General features: G+C 63.0%; 1 protein-coding gene across 1 annotated transcript; it reads right to left on the bottom strand.

Annotated features, from left to right (window-relative positions):
- Nucleotides 1-1,439: 1,439 nt before the first annotated feature.
- On the bottom strand, nt 1,440-18,959 carry TSPEAR (thrombospondin type laminin G domain and EAR repeats). Its single transcript, XM_062005321.1, has 24 exons — nt 18,866-18,959; nt 17,131-17,351; nt 15,071-15,309; nt 14,848-14,938; nt 13,885-14,041; nt 13,457-13,588; nt 12,583-12,815; nt 12,073-12,259; nt 10,460-10,689; nt 9,972-10,159; nt 9,571-9,672; nt 9,132-9,286; nt 5,034-5,172; nt 4,627-4,774; nt 4,344-4,525; nt 4,118-4,255; nt 3,519-3,633; nt 3,301-3,438; nt 2,883-3,059; nt 2,593-2,748; nt 2,355-2,456; nt 2,112-2,217; nt 1,867-1,923; nt 1,440-1,606 (listed from the first exon to the last, which is right to left on the bottom strand). The coding sequence occupies exons 1-24, from the start codon at nt 18,957-18,959 to the stop codon at nt 1,440-1,442; spliced, it is 3,654 nt and encodes a 1,217-aa protein (XP_061861305.1).
- Nucleotides 18,960-19,249: the final 290 nt, after the last annotated feature.

The raw sequence follows: 19,249 nt of genomic DNA, 5'->3' as shown, positions 1-19,249 counted from the left end.
GCAGCCAACCAGAGCAAACAGCCCCTCAGAGTGACAGCTCAGGCAGCCAGTCAGAGCAAACAGCCCCTCAGAGTGATAGCCCAGGCAGCCAATCAGAGGAAACAGCCCCTCAGAGTGACAGCCCAGGCAGCCAATCAGAGGAAACAGCCCCTCAGAGTGATAGCCCAGGCAGCCAATCAGAGCAAACAGCCCCTCAGAGTGACAGCCCAGGCAGCCAATCAGAGGAAACAGCCCCTCAGTGACAGCCCAGGCAGCCAACCAGAGCAAACAGCCCCTCAGAGTGACAGCCCAGGCAGCCAACCAGAGCAAACAGCCCCTCAGAGTGACAGCTCAGGCAGCCAATCAGAGGAAACAGCCCCTCAGAGACAGCCCAGGCAGCCAACCAGAGCAAACAGCCCCTCAGAGTGACAGCTCAGGCAGCCAGTCAGAGCAAACAGCCCCTCAGAGTGATAGCCCAGGCAGCCAATCAGAGGAAACAGCCCCTCAGAGTGACAGCCCAGGCAGCCAATCAGAGGAAACAGCCCCTCAGAGTGATAGCCCAGGCAGCCAATCAGAGCAAACAGCCCCTCAGAGTGACAGCTCAGGCAGCCAATCAGAGGAAACATCCCCTCAGTGACAGCCCAGGCAGCCAACCAGAGCAAACAGCCCCTCAGAGTGACAGCCCAGGCAGCCAATCAGAGGAAACAGCCCCTCAGTGACAGCCCAGGCAGCCAATCAGAGGAAACAGCCCCTCAGAGTGACAGCCCAGGCAGCCAACCAGAGGAAACAGCCCCTCAGAGTGACAGCCCAGGCAGCCAATCAGAGCAAACAGCCCCTCAGCGCAGGGCGGGCACTGACGGTCAGCCGGGGAGTTGCTGGAGCGTGCCACACAACGACAGAAGGACTCGGAACAGAGCTTGTGGGAACTCTTTGTTTAAAGAAGACGCCCCTGTAGCCCCCCCACTACCAAATCCTGGCCCAGGCAAAACCCACTACAACGAGGGAATCCAAAATGCTGGCTCCAGACTGGTCTGACAGGACAGTTCAGCTTTTCCAGCCCCTGGTGGCACACCGCAAGCCCCAGACTGACATGAAAGGGTCACAGCACACACCCATTGAGAACCCAGCCCCCAAGGAAGTCTCGCTTGCTCTCTCCCAGTTCAGGACAGACTGAAAGAGAAGGAAGAACTCTCTCCTCCCATTGGACATGCTGTGCGGCTGCTTGAAACACGACAGACCAGAGATGGGGAGCAATGCTTCACTTTTGATGACGGAGCTTTATTGTTTTTAGCACAACCGTTTGCTCCCATTCAAAAATACAAAGTGCCTGAACCACTGTGCAACAAATCAAAAGAACACTGCTGATGGGTTGCAGGCTTAAAGATTCGCCGGGGAGCACAGGGAAGATGTCATTGAGTACTCTCCTGGGATCAGCCCTGCACTGAGCTGCAGCTGCCCAGTCAGCCACGGGCCCAGGGAGCAGCCCATCCCCTCCAGGCCCTGCGGAGCCGCTCTCGCAGGCTGGGTCTGGAGGAAGCTGCTTCCTCTGCAGCTCTCAGGTTCAGCTGGGCCTGAACTGCCAGGTTTGCGACCGACAGGTTGACGTCATCTCTCAGGAGTTGAAGGGCTGAAACGGAGAGGAATGCAGCTGAGATCAGAGCCTGGGTTCCCCCCCAGGAACCCCTCCTGCCAGGGCCACCCCTCCAGCTCTTCCCATGGTCTGCATGGAGCCGGGACCAAGGGGATCAGCTGGAAGGTGCTGCCCATGGATACCCCACATGCCCCTGACGTTGCTCTGCTCTGCCCACGCTCTCTGCTCTCCCTGGCCAGGGCAGGAGTTGCAGCCTCCCCACCAGTCCCTGCTGACACCCCTGTGCCCTCACTCACCCCGACGGATGAGCTGCAGTTCCTTCTCTTGACCCTTCAGGTGCTGCCCAGCGAGTCCTGGGGACAGACATTTGGTCACAGCTGCCCCACACCAGCCCCTCCAGCCCAGCCTCCAACCCCCCTCCCTTTGGCAGGGCTGAGCCCAGGCTCTTCCCCAGGCACTGAGCACTCGAGGCTGCAGAGACTGAGCGCCGGGGCTGGGGCTGAGCTGCAGTGGCTCAGGGAGGGACGGGGCTGTCTCTCACCCAGGAACCTGACGGCCGCCTCTCGCACGGGCTGCTGTGGGCTCTGGAGGCACCACAGGGCCTGCCACACGTACTGCACGGCTCTGCTGCTGCTGCACTGCGAGAGCTGCAGAGGGAGAGGAGGCAAAGGGAAGGGTTGGTGCCGACTCTCCCCCTGGCCGGGTGGTGGCTGTGCCCGGGATGAGCGGCAGCTGTGGGCAGGGGCACAGCGTGTCCAGGCTGGGGCTTGGGGACTGTCCTTACCAGGCACTCATCCACTGCCCACGTCTTACACTTCTTCAGCAGCTGTCTGAGCCTCCTCTTCTTGAGGAAGGTGGCAGCTCGCAGCAGGGTGACCCGAGAGGCCTGCAGAGACACAGAGAGGGAGATGGTACCGCTGCCCAGGGCGCAGGATCTGTGTCCCCTCACCTGGGCAAAGCTCAGGGCCGTTCCTGGCCCCAGGGATCTCCTGCAGGGACATGGGAAGGTCAGAGATCCTCACCTCTGCCACCTCCTGGCTCTCCTCATGCAGGAGGCAGAGCAGCGGGACCAGGCTCTGGTGCACCTGTGCCTTCAGCAGCTTGCTTTCCTCTTTCTTGACGGCCTCCATGATGTGTTGGAAGAGCTGAAGGGAGAGCAGCTGCACGTGGATGTTGTCCTGGAAGAAAGGAAGAGGGTGAGACCTCAGCACTTGCTGCTGCAGGCCCACGTGGGCACAGGTCTCAAAACCCACAGAGCACAAAACTTTTCTGGCAGCAGCCAGTGCCCACGAAGGGGAGCACAAAGCCTTACGTGGTGGAAGAGTGGCTGGAGCGTCCCAGCCAGCTCCAGAGCCATGATGTTGATAACGGGGGTGTTGAACTTGTGGAGAATCTTGCTGAGCAGATTGAGGGTCATTATGACCACCTCCCCATCTGCATCCCCCAGCAGCTCCATGAGCCTTCTCTGCAGGACCTGCATCGTTTCATGCTGTGTGCGACATGATGCTTGTGGTGAAGCCATGAGAAGCTGCCCTGCCCAAACCACTCCTGTGGGTTCAACCCCGAGCTGCTGCCTCAGAGTCCAGAAGCCAAAGACCTGGCCCAAAGGACTTGGGGAGGCCACTGGGGAGGCAGGAGGGCTGGCAGGAGCTGCCAGAGCTCCCAAAGCCCAGCCAAGCCCCAGCTGTGTCCCCCAGCTCCCCTCACCCAGCCAGCTGCCCCCTGCTCACCGTCCTGGGCTCATGGCAGAGGGTGATGAGGGCTCTGAGCATCAGGCACCGCATCACACTGCTCTTGCTCTTCAAGTACTTTGGTGCCAGCTGCAGGACACGTTCATCACATACCTCCATGTGAGGGTAGGCCAGGAGCTGAAGCACAGAGAGCAGTGACCCTCTGCCCCAGCCCCACCACCTGGGCTCCCCCCCATCTCACCCCAGCTCAGGCTCACCTCAGCCAGGAGTGCCATGGCGGGGACCTCCCAGCGCGGGTTCTCCCTGCTCAGCAGCTTCACCAGCCTCTGAGCCATGTAGTATAGGGAGCTCCAGCTCATGCCACTCATCTCGCTGCCAGGGGAAAAGAAGGCACTGTAGACCCTGGGCAGAGTGGAAAAACCTCTCCCAGGACTGCCTCGCCAAGGGCTGGTCTTGTCCTGAGAGCCCTGACCAGGAGACAGACAGTGCCCAAACCAGCTCCTTTCGGGCAGGAGACTGGAAAAACACCCTTCCTGCCCCACAGCCTTCCCTTCTGAGGACACCCCTTTCCTGCCCATGAGTCAGTCGTCCCCCAGGCTCTGTCCCTGGCCCTCGGTGCATCCTGCCTGGCCCTGGGACAGACCCCCCCTGTCCCGTGCTGCCAGTCCAGACACCACAGGAGGGGATGCTGGCGTTTTTGGGGGTGTCTGCTGCTGTGCACCCACCTCTCCCAGGTTTTCCAGTCTGTTGGGCCAGCCCTCAGTGACAAGCCCCTGTCACTCACCACCAAGGCGATCGTGGGGTGCTGTCTGCAGGGCAGAACCCGGGGGGGGAGCAGGGAGAAGGGGGCTCTCACCTGGCCAGCACCCGCATCGCAGAGTGCCAGGTGTCAGGGTGGAGGAAGTCTTCCCAGCAACCCTGATGCTCGACTTCAAGCACCATCCCCTCATGGCCCAGGCTGCAGAGCAGTTCTTTCATGGTCTCCACTGCCAACCTGTGTGCAGAGCAAAGCCCAGGTCACACTGGGAGCCCTGGCCCCAGCTCCGGGCCGTGGCAGGGATGGCAGGAGTGGCATGGGGCACCTGCTGGGGGCGGTGGGATGGCAGCCTTCCTGCTGGCCTCCCTGACACAAGAGCTCCTCAGGCAGCTCCTCCGTGCTGGAGAAAGTTTGGAAGAGCAGAGCCAGGAAGAGCTGGGGGAAATACAGCCTCAGGCTCTCCTGGCACACGCGCATTTGGGTGATCTCCAGCAGTGCCCTGGTTGCCTGCAGAAAAGAAAACACCCCGAGACAGAGCTCAGCGCTGAGATGTCCCCGTGGCACAGCCCAAGCCCAGGGGTGAGCAGGGGCACAGGCCAGAAACTCACGGCCAGGGCATAGATGTCAACTCTGTTCCCATCCGAGGTGAATGTGCTGTGCAGGGGCCAGTCCTGCAGCACGTAGAGCAGCTCCTCCAGCACGTTGTCTGCTGTCGTTCTCACGGAGACCATCTGCCTCCAGATGGCTGCAGCAACACTGCAGGCCCAGAGATCAGTGTCAGGGGGGGCTTGGCCACAGCACCGTGGCCTGGGCAACCACGGGGGCTGGCTGCTAGCCCTGCCTCTGCCCGCTGCCCTGAGCAACAGGGCCTCGAGGTGCATGGAGGGAGCGTGGCAGGGGGCTCTGGCGCTGACAGCCCAGCGCTGGACACCAGAGAGCCCACAGGGCCCTGAAAACCTCCATCTGCCTGGCAGCTCCCGGGCCCCGGGCTCTCTGGGCAGGAGGGTCCCGTTACCTGTTGCACGACGGGTATGACTGCAGGAGGGTCACCACCACATCGTGCGGGTCCTTGAGACTCAGCTCCTCAATGTTATCACACTGCCACTGCTCCTCTGACACGCGTCTGAACTGTTTTTCTTCTGACAGGTCCCAGCCTGGATGGGGCAAAGAGCGAGCTGAGGCAGAGCTGAGGGGAACACAGCCGAGCCCTGTGCTCCCCAGGCAGGGCCAGCCCCGGCACAAGGGCTGCCAGGGACGCTGACCCACGTCTCTCTGGCTGCAGTCTGGGGGTGCCCAGGGGATGGAGCCCAGCCATGGGGAACAGCCCCAGCCCCTCTCTCCCTGGGGATGCCCACGGGGGGTGGGACAGGGCCCAGGCGGCTGCAGCCACCAGCACTGAGGCCCAGCTCAGCCACTCACCTCTCTGGACCTCCTGCACCTCTTCAGGCTGCCCTGCTGCAGCAGCCCCAGAGGCTTCCTCCTTCTCTTTCTCTCCCTGCCTGGCCGGCCTGGGCTCGCAATGGAGTCTCTCCTCCATCCTGATGAGGCCTGGCCTTGAGGGCTGGGACATGCTGGGCAAAGCGCCACAGGCGTGGGTCGGCAGGGAATGAGAGGTCTGCACAGGGCTCCTGGCAGACACACTCTGTCCCGTCCTGTCCCGTCGCCTCCTCTGGGCACCGTGGGGTGGCCATGGCAGCGCCAGCGCTACATCACGTCACAGAGCCAAGGGCTTTGTGACACGGTGACACGTTCCGTGGGGCCCCGTTTCCCCCTCACACCAGCCCCACCCTGACCCAGCCCCGATGCAGCTCCCTGGGCCGGCACCTCGGAGCTCTCCACAGTCCAGAAACAACTCCCAGGCAGCAGAGGAACGGCGCGGCACGGCTGGGGGAGGCTTTGTGGGCAGCTCCAGGGACGGGCTTTTCAGGGCAGAAGTGGTTTAAGCTCAGCTGGACACAAAGACTAAGCAGCTGCTCACTCAACCCGACCACATCCCCCATTCCCTGCCCCCATGAGCCGCTGAGGGGGGAGGAGGGAGAGATCTGGGGAGCAGCGAGCTGGGCCTGGGAAGAAAGGAGGGCTGGGGAGGGAGATCTTAAAGTGCCTGTTGTAATTCTCATCATCCTGCTCCCTTTTTGCTTTTATTCTGTTCTGTTTCTTGTAGAATAAACTTTCCTGCTTTCCTCTCTCAGCCGAGCACTGGAGTCTGCTTTGCCCAGAATCGTACCTGGCAGCGAGCCCTCCCTGCCCTTGTCTCCATCCACAACAGCCTTGCTGATCTTTTTACTCCCATTTCGCTGGGGCCTCTGCATCCTAACGAGGGTGGGGGTGGATGGGGGCACCGTGCGAGAGACTGTCGTGGTGCTGCTGTGCTGGCTGGGCCAAACCACGACAGACCCTCACTCTGGGGAGCGCCTGTGCCCTGCTGTGAGACCCTCACTCTGGGGAGTGTGTGGCCCTGCTGTGAGACCCTCACTCAGCTGTTGGGGCAGGGGCTGTTCCTGAGGCCAGCCTTAGGGCACACTCCCAGGACCAGCTCAGTTCCCACACAGCGTCTTGCTGCACAAACTCCCTTTCCCTGGGGAGTCCCCCCAGTGCTGGCTACAGAGATGACTTGGCAGGTTGGAGGCAATGTGGGAAAGCCCTTATCAGAAGGATGCTGGTACTTGAGGATGCTGGCACACCTCGTGCCCAGATAGAGAATGTAGTTCCTGGGTGAAAGGCTCCCCTGGGCCTGACAGGGACCCACCCCCCAACTTTCCACCTCTGCAGGGACCTCTTCTCCCCAGGCTGCTGCAGGAGAGGTGTCAGCAGCACCAAGGGGCAGAGGAAAGGCAGCTCACCTGCTTCAGCTCCCACCCCATCCCCAATACCACTGGGGAGTAGCCCCTGGGGTTCCCAGATCACACTCTTCACCGTGGCAGTGGCTCCTCTCTCAGGCTCCAGCTCCTGGAGTCAGGCTACTCAACCATACTCCTTAACTAAACAAAGCCACTTCCAAGCCCCAGTAACATAACTCTTACCAGCTCCTGGACCACAGGGGAGAAGAAAAAAAAGCTCCATATCTCGTTGTTTAACAAAGCCAGGGGTGATAAAGCCAGTCTGATGATCTGGGAAGTCTGACTCTCGTCTCTTTAACACTGGAGGCTGGTGAGATGGGAATTAACCACTGCTGTTCTCTATTAGCAAATCATCACATCCCAGCTGGGAGCTGGCAGCAGGCTGGGGCAGAGGTGGCTGGGGCAGAGGCGGCTGGGGCAGAGGCGGCTGGGGCAGAGGCGGCTGGGGCAGAGGCTCCCGGGCCCATCTCCACGCTCCCACTGCTGTGTTGAGATGGGGGGAGGAGGGTGAATGGGTTTTAGTCTCTGCAGCTGTGTGTCCAGGTATCATTAATCTAATCAAACCAGGCTGTCCTGGGAAAGATAGCAGCTGGTATCATTCCTTCTGGTTTCCCCAGCTCCTGAGCCTGGTCCCTCACTGCTTTGCCAGGGCACCTCACACACCAGCTGTAAGCAGTGACTGGGGATCAATGTCCCCTCTGGGGCCTCCTGTACCCAGCACCTCTGCAGGGAGCCAGTGACAAACAACCCAGGGGGCTTCCAAACCTCCTCTGGGGTACTTCTGCAGTGGTGCTTGAGGGGGCTGTGCTCATCCTAGTCCAGTCTCTCCCAAAGCAGACAAGCCTAGATTCAGTGCACCAGCTCGCCTCCCATTAGGCTGCAACCCCCTAGCCTCACACCAGCCTGCCTGGAGCAAGGGCTGGCTGGTCAAATGGTGCCCCTGCACCTCATCTGGTCCTCACCTCGTGCCTCTGCACCTCACCTGGTCCCTCTCACCTTTCCCTGGGGCTGGAGTGGAGCTGCTGCTTGTGGCTCGCTGCGATGGAAGCAAATCAAGCTCTGCTTCGTGTTGGATGAAGGAATGGTCCTTCCTGGCAGAGGCAGCTGCAGCCAGGAGAGGGGAGGCTGTGGAGCTTTTCCCACCCAAGGCACCCCAGGGCAACTCAAGCTGTGCCCCCCTCAGCCCCCTCTCAGGGGTCTGGCAGCTCCTGCAGGCTCCCCAGCTCCAGGGGGGTGGCGCAGCCTCAGTGGGAAACCTGGTGCCATGGATGCTCTGGCCCAGTGGGGAGAGGTAGAGGGTCCCAGGCAGGGGGAGGCAGAGAGGTACCCTCATCCCAGCACCCAGCTGTGCTCAGGGCCACCTCACCCTCATGGGCCACCACGGCCTGTCTTGCTCAGGGGGGGCTGCTGAGTGGAGGGCAGCTTCTGGCACGGGCAGAGCAGCTCAGGTACCTGCAGCTCGCTGGTGGGACCAAGGCCCGGTGCAGGCAGTTTATTAGAGCTCTGGTTAAGCAAAAGAATCCCCCAGACAAAGGAGAGGAAAAGATAAGAGGCCACAGTTTCCCCTGGAGCAGTTTGGGGCCTTCCCCATGGGCATGGTCCTGATGCACAGCAGGTTTGCTCAGCAGCTGCTAACCTGGTGCAAAGGGGCACAGGGCCCAGCGCTGCTCCTTGGACACGGCTCTGCCTCTGTGCAACACACACAGGTCACTCAGCGAGGACAGCAGAGCAGGAGGCTGGGCAGACACCCATGCAGTGGGGTGGGATGGGGTGGTGAGGCCACCCACCATGCACACAGAATGGTGTGCAGTGTTGAACCAGATGGGTCCCCAGCAGCACTGTGGCCCCAGAGTCAAGCCCAAAAGCCACCCTTTCCCCCAAAGCTTCTCACATGCCATCTCCCCCCTCCATGCCATCTCCTCACCCACCCTGGCAGCACACACTCTGCTCAGTCTCTTTCTTCCCTGGCTTGGTGCAAACTCTGGCCACAAGCACTGTCAGCTCTGGGGCCTCCTGGCTGGACACTGCCAAGCACTGGGGTACCAGGCACCCTGGGGAGGATGCAGCTCTGGAGCGTGGCAGGAGAGCTTGCCCAGGAGAAGCAGCATCAAAGCAGGGTGGCAGCCCCTCTGCCAGCCCCCAGACAAGGCTGCAGGGAGCCCTGGGAGCTCTCCTCCTCCTCCACACAGCCAGGCAGTTGCAAGGGCTGATGCTGCAGCCAGCCCTGGGCCTGTGGTCCGTCTTCACCTTGTCAGTGAGGGTGTCTCAGCCACCTCCGGTGGTTTTCAGCTTGAGGACCTTAGAAAGCGGCTCCTTGGCACTGGAGTAGAGCAGGAAGGAGCCCTCGGTGGTGTGAAATGCCTCCCAGTCTCTGCAGCCCACAGTGGGGAGGTGGTGAGCTGCCACGAAGCCTTCATAGCCTTGCCACCTGCGTGGGGGGGACAGTCAGAGCCCCCGAGAGAGAGGGGCTTGTGCTCTCGGGGCACAAGCTGGGCTGTGGGGCTGGCGTCTCCCACCTCCCTGCTGCAGGGTGTCCCTCACAGGGGCTTCTCAATCCCGCCTCTGGAAACATCTCCAGAAGCAGGGAGCAGCCCTGTCTGTCCTCCCTGGGCACACAGCCCAGCACCCACGGAGGCTGCCCCTGCGCTGGGCTCCCCGCAAGGCCCTTCCTGGCCTCCTCCCTGCCGCCCCCAGCCCTGCCCACAGCAGTACCTGTAGATGATACTGTTAACAGAGAAGGTGAAGCCATCAAAGGAGTTTGCTACCACCAGGAAGGAGTCGTCTCCCACCGAGAAGAACTCCCAGTCCAGGGCGCTGGGGATGAGGCAGAGGGGCAGGGGGTCAGCTGAGGAAGGGGCTGAGCGTCCGTGGGGCTGAGCCCACCCCACCCCAGTCGCTGCCACAAAGCCAACTGCACTCTTCCCAAGCTGCTCCTGAAAGGAAATCCACCCTTGTCCCAAACCCTGGCCCTTCTCCTGGCCCCCACTGGGATGTGGCGCCTCGTCTGCCCTTGCCCTCCCCACCAGCCTCGGTCTCCGGCAGTGGGAACCCTCCGGGAGACCTCCAGGGCGCTCAGGGGAAGGAGGTGGGCTGAGGAGCACCTGACCCTGCACCTGTAGGTCAGGAGGTCCTGGAACTTGACAAACATCTGGGCAGTGATGTTCAGCTCGTAGATGGAGGAGTTGATGGCATAGAAGTTGGAGGGTGCTGGCACCCCGCTGTCGTAGCTGTGGCTGTTTGCCACAGCCAGGAACACCCTGTCCCCGATACGAAAGACCTCCCAGTCAGCAGCACCGAAAGTCTGTGGGGAAGGAAGGAAGGCAACGTGAGAAGCTGGATGGGGAGAAGCCTTTGCCAGTCAAGGGTGCTGCCAGCTGTGTGTGGGCCTGCTGGAGGCACAATGGGCAAGTCACCCACTCCTCAACCCCTCCCAGGGCAAAGGATAAGCCTCACTCTGTGAAGCCCTGGGGGAGGAGCAGTGGGAAGGCACCACGGCCTCCCCAGAACACAGCAGAGCAGCTGCCTCTGCAATTATGCCCTGGCTTGTTGGAACCCAGCGAGGGGATGGAGGAGCAGAGTGTGCTCAGTGGCCAAGTCTCACCAGGATGGACTGGAAGAGCTGGAAAGAGCCACTGAGCCAGATGTAAATGTGTGAGTAGATGTTTGTGGAGGTGCCGTTGAAGGTGTTGGCCACTGCCAGGAAGGAATAGGGCCCGATGGTGAAAAACTCCCAGTCATAGGCTCCGGAGGTAGGGATGGTCTGGTTGGTTTCAAACAAGCCTGTGCTGGGGTTCCACCGGTATATCACGCTGTCGACGTTGTGGTTGTTCCCTGGGGAGGGGGAGACAGGCAGAGGTGCACTGTGAGGAAAAGGAATACCATCCTGACCAAGAGCCTCCATCCCTACCTACAGCCTCTATCCTTACCAAGACCTTCCATCCTCACCAAGAGCCTCCATCCCTACCTACAGCCTCCATCCTCACCAAGAGCCTCCATCCTGACCAAGAGCCTCCATCCCTACCTACAGCCTCCATCCTCACCAAGAGCCTCCATCCCTATCTACAGCCTCCATCCTCACCAAGAGCCTCCATCGCTACCTACAGCCTCCATCCTTACCAAGACCTTCCATCCTCACCAAGAGCCTCCATCCCTACCTACAGCCTCCATCCTAACCAAGAACCTCCATCACTACCTACAACCTCCATCCTCACCAAGGGCCTCCATCCTAACCAAGAGCCTCTATCCCTACCTAAAGCCTCCATCCTCACCAAGAGCCGCCATCCTTACCTACAGCCTCCATCCTCACCAAGCGTCTCCATCCCTACTTACAACCACCATATTCACCAAGAGCCCCCATCCTCACCAAGAGCCTCCATCCCTACCTACAGCCTCCATCCTCACCAATAGCCTCCATCCCCACCAAGAGTCTCCATCCCTACTTACAACCTCCATCCTCACCAAGAGCCTCCATCCTGACCAAGAGCCTCCATCCCTACCTACAGCCTCCATCCTCACCAAGAGCCTCCATCCCTATCTACAGCCTCCATCCTCACCAAGAGCCTCCATCCCTACCTACAGCCTCCATCCTTACCAAGACCTTCCATCCTCACCAAAAGCCTCCATCCCTACCTACAGCCTCCATCCTAACCAAGAACCTCCATCACTACCTACAACCTCCATCCTCACCAAGGGCCTCCATCCTCACCAAGAGCCTCCATCCCCACCAAGAGCATCCATCCCTACCTACAGCCTCCATCCTCACCAAGAGCCTCCACCCCTACCTACAGCCTCCAGGTTTAAGGAAAATCCTCACTGCCATGGGAGAACCTTTGTCCAGAATTGTGCCTCCAGGAAGCTGACCAGCATGTAAGGGCTGGGAACCTTCTCTGTGTGTGACCAGGATGTAAAGGCTGGGTACTTTCTCTGTCACTGACCAGGATGTAAAAGCTGGGTACCTTCTCTGTCACTGACCAGCATGTAAGGGCTGGGTACCTTCTCTGTCACTGACCAGGATGTAAGGGCTGGGTACCTTCTCTGTCACTGACCAGCATGTAAGGGCTGGGTACCTTCTCTGTCACTGACCGGCATGTAAGGGCTGGGTACCTTCTCTGTCACTGACCAGGATGTAAAGGCTGGGTACCTTCTCTGTGTGTGACCAGGATGTAAGGGCTGGGTACCTTCTCTGTCACTGACCAGGATGTAAAGGCTGGGTACCTTCTCTGTGGTTGACCACTGCAAGGAAAGCCTCTCCCTCGATGACAAAGGCCTCCCAGTCCCTGGCTCTGTGTGTGCTGATCCTCTGGTAAGTGATGAATTTCTCCTTCCTGCGGCTCCACTTGTATATTACAGAGAACTCCTGACCCCTGTCGTTCTGCTCGAAATTAGCCACTGCTAGGAAGATCTGAAACATAACAGACCAGGACATCTTGTGTTTCTCCTCTCAGAGGGGCAGGGACAAGCGGCAGCAGGGTGAAGATGGGATAGGGGGGCAAGGTTCTCGTGGGATGTGTGGTCAGGGACTAAGGTGGTGCAAGATGGCCCTGGCTGGCACAGTCTCCAGGCAGCACAGTGCACCCAAAGTGGGGACAGGCTGGATATATCTATGAGAGCAGGACAGACCCCCCTACACCATGCCTGTGACACAGAGCTTCAGAGGAGGAACAAGCCTGGGGCAACTGCAGTTTAACACACCGAGCTATGACATAACCTTCCAGGCAGACTCACCTTCTTTCCTATGGTGAAATACTTCCAGGACTGAGCCTGGTAGGTGGGGATGTTCTGGTAGGGTACAAACTTCCCATCAGTCCACTTGTAGATGGCTGAGCCCGGCAGGGTGTAGCGGCTGGCGGTGGCTGCAAACAGCCCCACCTTCGGGATGGTGAACACCTCGATGCCCATCGTCTCAGAGTTGGTCACCAGGTTCTGGTAATCCTCCACATAGTCCAGCTTTTGCTTGGCTGGGAGAGCACAAAAGTGTGGGGGGCTTAAAACCAGAGGATCTCTCCTGGAGAGGTGGCAGAGCAGAGCTGGGCTCCCGACAGGGGGCTGTAGCAAGGTGGGGTGAGTCTGTGCTCCCAAGCAATGAGTGATAGGACAACAGGAAACAGTCTCAGGTTGCCCCAGAGGAGACTGAGATTGGAGCTGAGGCAGAACTGTTTCCCTGAGAGGGGTGTCAGCCCCTGTGCCAGGCTGCCCAGGGAGCTGGGGGAGTGCCCAGCCCTGGAGGGATCCCAAAGCCGTGGGGCTGAGGTGCTGAGGGCCAGGGGTTAGTGCTGGGCTGAGCAGGGTGAGGGAAGGGCAGGGAATGCAGCAGCTTTGAGGGCTTTGCCAACCAAAACGACCAACCCAGGCACTGTGTGTGATGGGGGAGTTGGGGCACAGAGGCAGCTGAACCCAGAGCTGCACTGGAGCGTTGATGTGGGCACCGAGCACAAAGCAAAGCCCAGCCAAGCAGGGGAGAGGCAGGGGGACACTCCAGTCCCCTCATTCTGCTGTTGCCTGCCTCAGTTCCCACTCAGTGCTGTCAGGGACAAATCTCTGCTGCTCCCCTACTGCAAGAGCCTCCCTCCATCCCCACCACCGCGCTGCACCGCGGTACCTTCCAGCACGGAGAGCCAGGCGCTGCCGTTGCAGAGGTACAGCCCCCGCCGGGAGGCGTTGAACCACAGCTGAGCCTTCTCCTGCCTGCTGCAGGGGGGCCGGGCCCCCAGCGTCACCATCGTGTCGGCCTCTGGGCACGGGGAGGAGCAAAGCAGGAGCCTCAGCACACACAAGGGAGCAGCAGCGGGGCCGGTCCCGTGCGTGCAGGGAACGAGCTGGCTGGGGCTGAGCCGGGCTGAGGGAGCCCTGGGGGAGCGCTGCAGAGGGGCCCGGGCAGAGGCACCTGGGCTCTCCAAGGGGGCTTTGGGCAAGGATCCCACCCCACGGGTTGATGGGGACACCCTCCGCGCCAGTGCCCCACGCAAAGAGCCTTCCTCAGCGTTGTGGAAGGTGGCCAAGGGGCAGGTGCCTCGGGGCGGGACTGACCGTAGGGGTACCGCAGCACCTCGTTGCTCCTGGGCCTCGGGGGCAGGTCCTGGAGGACAGCAGGGACAGACAGCGCTGCCACTTGCAGGTCCGTGGTGCTGCATACGCGAGGGGTGGCATCGGCTCCAGGCAGCAGCACCAGCTGCCTCAGCAGCCCCTGGGGAAGCAGCAGCAGCGGGATGGGCAGCCGGTCCAGCAAGAACAAGCAATGGAAGCACCGGCAAGTCATGTCCTACATTTCCCTCCTGATTCTTGCTCACTGCCCTCCCCTCTGGGCTGTGGAAGCATCCACAGGCTTCACACACGCTTCTCAGACCCTCATTCCATGCCCAGCCTGCCAACACATCCATCCCAGGCAATTTAACAGCTGCTGCAAGGGGAACACTGGTGAGGGGCTCAGGAGCTGCAGCCAGCTCCCACCACCTCTCCTTTTCACTGCTGGTCAGGATCAGACCCCATCCAAACTGTTTTATCAGTGAGACTGTCCCTCACACACCCACAGCCAGGCTGGGACCAGCACTGCCCATGGAACACCCACAGCCAGGCTGGGACCAGCACTGCCCCTCACACACCCACAGCCAGGCTGGGACCAGCACTGCCCCTGGAACACCCACAGCCAGGCTGGGACCAGCACTGCCCCTCACACACCCACAGCCAGGCTGGGACCAGCACTGCCCCTGGAACACCCACAGCCAGGCTGGGACCAGCACTGCTCATGGAACACCCACAGCCAGGCTGGGACCAGCACTGCCCATGGAACACCCACAGCCAGGCTGGGACCAGCACTGCCCCTCACACACCCACAGCCAGGCTGGGACCAGCACTGCCCCTCACACACCCACAGCCAGGCTGGGGCTGAGCCTGGCAGCTGCAGCCCTGCTCACCCCCGCTGCCCAAGCCCTGCCCAGGGCTGTAGGGGGCTGCAGCTCACCCAGTTCCAGCCCTGTGCCATGGGGCACTCACCGTGAACACGCCTTTCCTTCTCCTCCTGCTGCCCAGGTAGAAGCTGGCTCCCCTCACCGACAGAGAGGCTGGAAACGGCGTCTCCCCCGTGCTGTGGGCAGGCAGAGCAGAGGCAGGGCACAACCTCAGGGCACGGGGAGCAGACGGCAGCGGAGCAGCATCACCCTGCCCCTCACAGCGGAGCCGGCGCCTCCCGCAGCCCCCCACACCCCCCCAGACCTACACGTCCTCGGGGACGCCGCAGTCCAGCGTGAGGGAGAAGGACCGGCCCGAGACGGCGATGACGAGCGTGTGCCAGCGGCCGTCGGCGAGGGACACGTTGTGGAAGGTGACGCGGCTGTGGCAGCCGCCCGCCCGCCGCTGGCTGCGGAACACGAAGTGCAGCTTCCCGGGGCCGTGGCGCAGCCCCACCAGCACGTCGGGGCTGCCGTCCGCCATCAGCGTGAACACGTACTGGTGCCTCTGCGGGGGGCAGCGCCTCAGCCCCGCGCGGCCCCGGGACGGGCTGTGCCCCCCGTGCCGGGCTGTGCCCCCCGGGACGGGCTGTGCTCCCCGTGCCAGGCTGTGCCCCCCGGGACGGGCTGTGCCCCCCGTGCCGGGCTGTGCCCCCCGGGACGGGCTGTGCTCCCCGTGCCAGGCTGTGCCCCCTGTGCTGAGCCGTGCCCCCCGTGCCGGGCCGTGCCCCCTGTGCTGGGCTGTGCCCCCTGTGCCGGGCCATGCCCCCTGTGCTGAGCCGTGTCCCCCATGCTGAGCCATGCACCCCATGCCTGGCCATGCCCCATGTGCCCCCGTGCCCCCTGTGCCACAGCCCCTGGGCTGTGACTCTGTGCTGGGCTGTGCCCCCTGTGCCGGGCTGTGCCCCCCATGCCCCCTGTGCCCCTCATGCTGGGCTGTGCCTCTGTGCCAGGTCATACCCCCTGTGCTGGGCAGTGCCCCCATGTCGGGCTGTGTCTTTCATGCTGGACCGTGCCCCCTGTGCTGGGCTGTGTCCCCCATGCCAGGCTGTGCCCCCCGTGCCAGGCTGCACCCCTCATGCTGGGCCGTGCCCCCTGTGCCCCTCATGCTGGGCTGTGCCCCCTGTGTCTCTCAGGCTGGACTGTGCCTCCCATGCTGGGCTGTGCCTCTGTGCCAGGTCATACCCCCCGTGCATATCCCTGGGCAGCGCCCCCATGTTGGGCTGTGTCTCTCATGCTGGCCTGTGCCCCCCTTGCTGGGCTTTGCCCCCCGTGCTGAGCTGTGCCCCCTGTGCCGGGCTGTGCCCCCCATGCTGGGCTATGACCCCTGTGCTGGGCTGTGCCCCCTGTGCTGGGCTATGTCCCCCATGCCAGGCTGTGCACCCCATGCCAGGCTGTGCCCCCTGTGCTAGGCCATGTCCCCCATGCTGGGCTGTATTCCCCATATGCCCCATGCCAGGCTGTGTACCCCATGCCAGGCTGCACCTCCTGTGCTAGGCCGTGTCCCCCATGCCAGGCTGTGCCCCTCATGCCAGGTTGTGCCCCCTGTGCTAGGCCATGTCCCCCATGCTGGGCTGTGCCCCTCATGCCAGGTTGTGCCCCCTGTGCTGGGCCATGTCCCCCATGCTGGGCTGTGGCCCCCATGTGCCCCATGCCGGGCTCTGCCCCCCATGCCAGTCTGTGTCCCCCATGCCCGGCTGTGCCCCCCGTTGTGGGCCATGTCCCTTGTACTGGGCTGTGACCCCTGTGCTGGGCTGTGTCCCCCATGCTCGGCCATGCCCCCATGCTGGGCTGTGCCCCCATGCCCGGCTGTGCCCCCTATGCCGGGCTGTCTCCCTCATGCCAGGCTGTGCCCCCCGTGCTGGGCTGTGCCCCCCATGCTGGGCTGTGCCCCCCGTGCCAGGCTGTGCCCCCGTGCCGGGCTGTCCCCCGCATGTGCTGGCCTGTGCCCTCCATGTCGGGCTGTGCCCCCGTGCTGGGCTGTGCCCCCATGCCGGGCTGTGTCCCCCATGCCGGGCTGTGCCCCCGTGCCGGGCTGTGTCCCCCGTGCCGGGCTGTGCCCCCGTGCCGGGCTGTGCCCTCTATGCCGGGCTGTGCCCCCGTGCCGGGCTGTGCCCCCATGCTCGGCCGTGCCCCCCATGCCGGGCCGTGCCCTCCATGCGGGGCCGTGTCCCCCGTGCCGGACTGTGCCCCCCGTGCCGGACTGTGCCCCCCGTGCCGGGCTGTGCCCCCGTGCCGGGCTGTGTCCCCCGTGCCGGGCTGTGCCCCCTGTGCCGGGCTGTGTCCCCGTGCCGGGCTGTGCCCCCCGTGCCGTGCCGGCCGCGCTCACCTTGGCGGGGCCGCCGGGCACCCGCAGCGTGGTGACGATGGAGAACTCCTCGGGGAAGCGGTCGCAGTGGACGAAGAGGCGCGATGCGGGGAAGCCGAGGGCGCGGGGCCGGGCGGCGCTGAGCTGGAAGCCGAGCAGCCCCTGCGCCCGGGCCACCCTGAGGCCAGGTGCCAGCCCGCGGGCGGGGGCCGCCTCCGACAGCACGTCCAGCGGGCGCAGCTCTGCGGGACAGCGCGGAGCCCGTCACCAGGGCGGCCGCTGCCTCGCTGCACGATGTCCCCGCTGGCAGAGACCCACCGGGCCGGGCTACCGGCCCCCTCCGGCGCCGGCCCCCAGCAGCCCGCCGGCCCTGCTCCTGCTGCAGGGACACGGGGAGGGTCCGGCCCCCGGACCGACGTCTCCGTGCCCACAGCAGGGGCACCACGCGTGTCGGCTCCCCTGCACGAGCCCTCCCGCTGACACAGCTCCAAATGTCGATGCCAGGGCCAGGACTTGCCAGCCGGGCAGCCCCAGGCTGACAGCGGTTTCCTCGGGCTCCAACCACGATCAGAGCCAGAGGGCACCGAGCCCGGTGCCACGGGCTCGCTGGCGGGCGGCCGCCTGTCCCGTCCCTGTCCCCAAGGCAGTGGGGCACCGCGCTCCCCCTCCAGCCCTGCTCCACGCTCTCCCAGCCCAGCCCAAGCCACACACACACACACACACACACACACACGTACCCCCCCATCAGGCTCCAAAACCGCTCATTAAATCATTATCCTCTCGCCAGAGGAGAAAACAGCCGCAGGGCACGGCCCGAGCGCAGAGCAGCCCCACCGCCGGCACTGCACAGCACTTGGCCACACTTAAAGACTCGGTCCCGTCCCCAGGGAGACCAGGCTTTTCGCTCCTATTTGTACTAATGGATGTCGGCTGCTGGGGCACAGCGGGGGAGCTGGGAGGGAGGGAGCTGCGAGCAAAGCTGGGCCGTGTGCGTCTGAATCCAAAGCAGCTGGAGGGTGGAAGCGTTTCCCCGCGGGCACCCGGATGGGCAGAGCGAGGAGGAATCTGCTCCTGTGGCTCCATCCAGCCTGGGGCAGGGAGACCAGTGAGGTCATCCCCATCCTGCCACCTCTGCACCCCAGTCCCTAAGCCCCAGTCAGTCCCTAAAGCCAAAGTGGAGCATCCCCATCTGCCTCCACCTCGGTTGCTCAGGGCGTGTGGCTGGGGAGGGCAGCCGGGGTGCTGGTGCCCAGGCTGGTGGTGCCCAGGCTGCTGTGCCAGGGCAGGTTATGTGTGACACGAAGATGGGGATAAAGGCAGAGCCAGGGCATGGAGACAAAAGCAGAGCCAGGGGTGTAGGTTGTGTCTGGCAGAGGACAGGGGGCCCTGAAGAGTCGGGGGCAGAAGGGACTTTCCAGAGGATCTTCATGTCTCTCCTCCACTTGCTCTCACCTCTCCCCCTCCCCACGCCTTGCTACGGGTGCAGGCGGGGTGCTGCAGCACCTGAGGCACCGCACCATGCTGTCACCCTCAGCCCCGGTCTGCTGGCACCCGGACCCCAGGGCTCATGATGCCCATGTACCGCTGCCCCCTGGCACAGCTGATGCCCATGTGCCGCTGCCCCCTGGCACAGCCAATGCCCATGTGCTGCTGCCCCCTGGCACAGCCAGTGCCCATGTGCCGCTGCCCCCATCACAGCCGATGCCCATGCACCACTGCCCACTGGCACAGCCCATCTGCCTGCCCTCGCTCCTACCTGTGCAGTGCTGCCAGGTCTTGCCTCCCTGCAGGAAGCCCTCACCAGTGGCCCAGTGGAGGAGGACAACCCAGAGCAGCAGCAGAGCCGACATCAGGAGGGTGGCCTCTGGGAGTCCATCCAATGGGACCCCCCTGCTGTCCAGGGCTCTACAAACACCAGGCTCAGCCCCACAGCAACTCTCTCATAGTCTCACAGAGTATGGGACGTGCTATGGCTGCGGCACTCCCGGGGTGCTGTGCTGCTCCTGGGGTGCTGCAGCTGCTGCTGTGCTGCTCCTGGGGTGCTGCGTTGCTCCTGGGGTGCTGCAGCTCCTGCTGTGTTGCTCCCGGGGTACTGTGCTGTTCCTGGGGTGCTGCAGCTCCTGCTGTGTTGCTCCCGGGG

The sequence above is a fragment of the Colius striatus genome, chromosome 12 (assembly GCF_028858725.1).
Source record: "Colius striatus isolate bColStr4 chromosome 12, bColStr4.1.hap1, whole genome shotgun sequence".
NCBI lineage: Eukaryota > Metazoa > Chordata > Aves > Coliiformes > Coliidae > Colius > Colius striatus.
Note: the sequence above shows the minus strand (reverse complement) of the source record. Positions and strands in the feature narration are given on the sequence as shown.

Excerpts from the sequence above, each read along its gene's own strand:
- TSPEAR (XM_062005321.1), bottom strand. The coding sequence starts at position 18,959 with ATGTCGGCTCTGCTGCTGCTCTGGGTTGTCCTCCTCCACTGGGCCACT. Across the intron at positions 9,287-9,570 it reads GTTAACAGTATCATCTACAG|GTGGCAAGGCTATGAAGGCT; the intron begins GTACTGCTGTGG and ends CCCCCCACGCAG. Across the intron at positions 3,060-3,300 it reads TCTGCCATGAGCCCAGGACG|CATGAAACGATGCAGGTCCT; the intron begins GTGAGCAGGGGG and ends TGTCGCACACAG.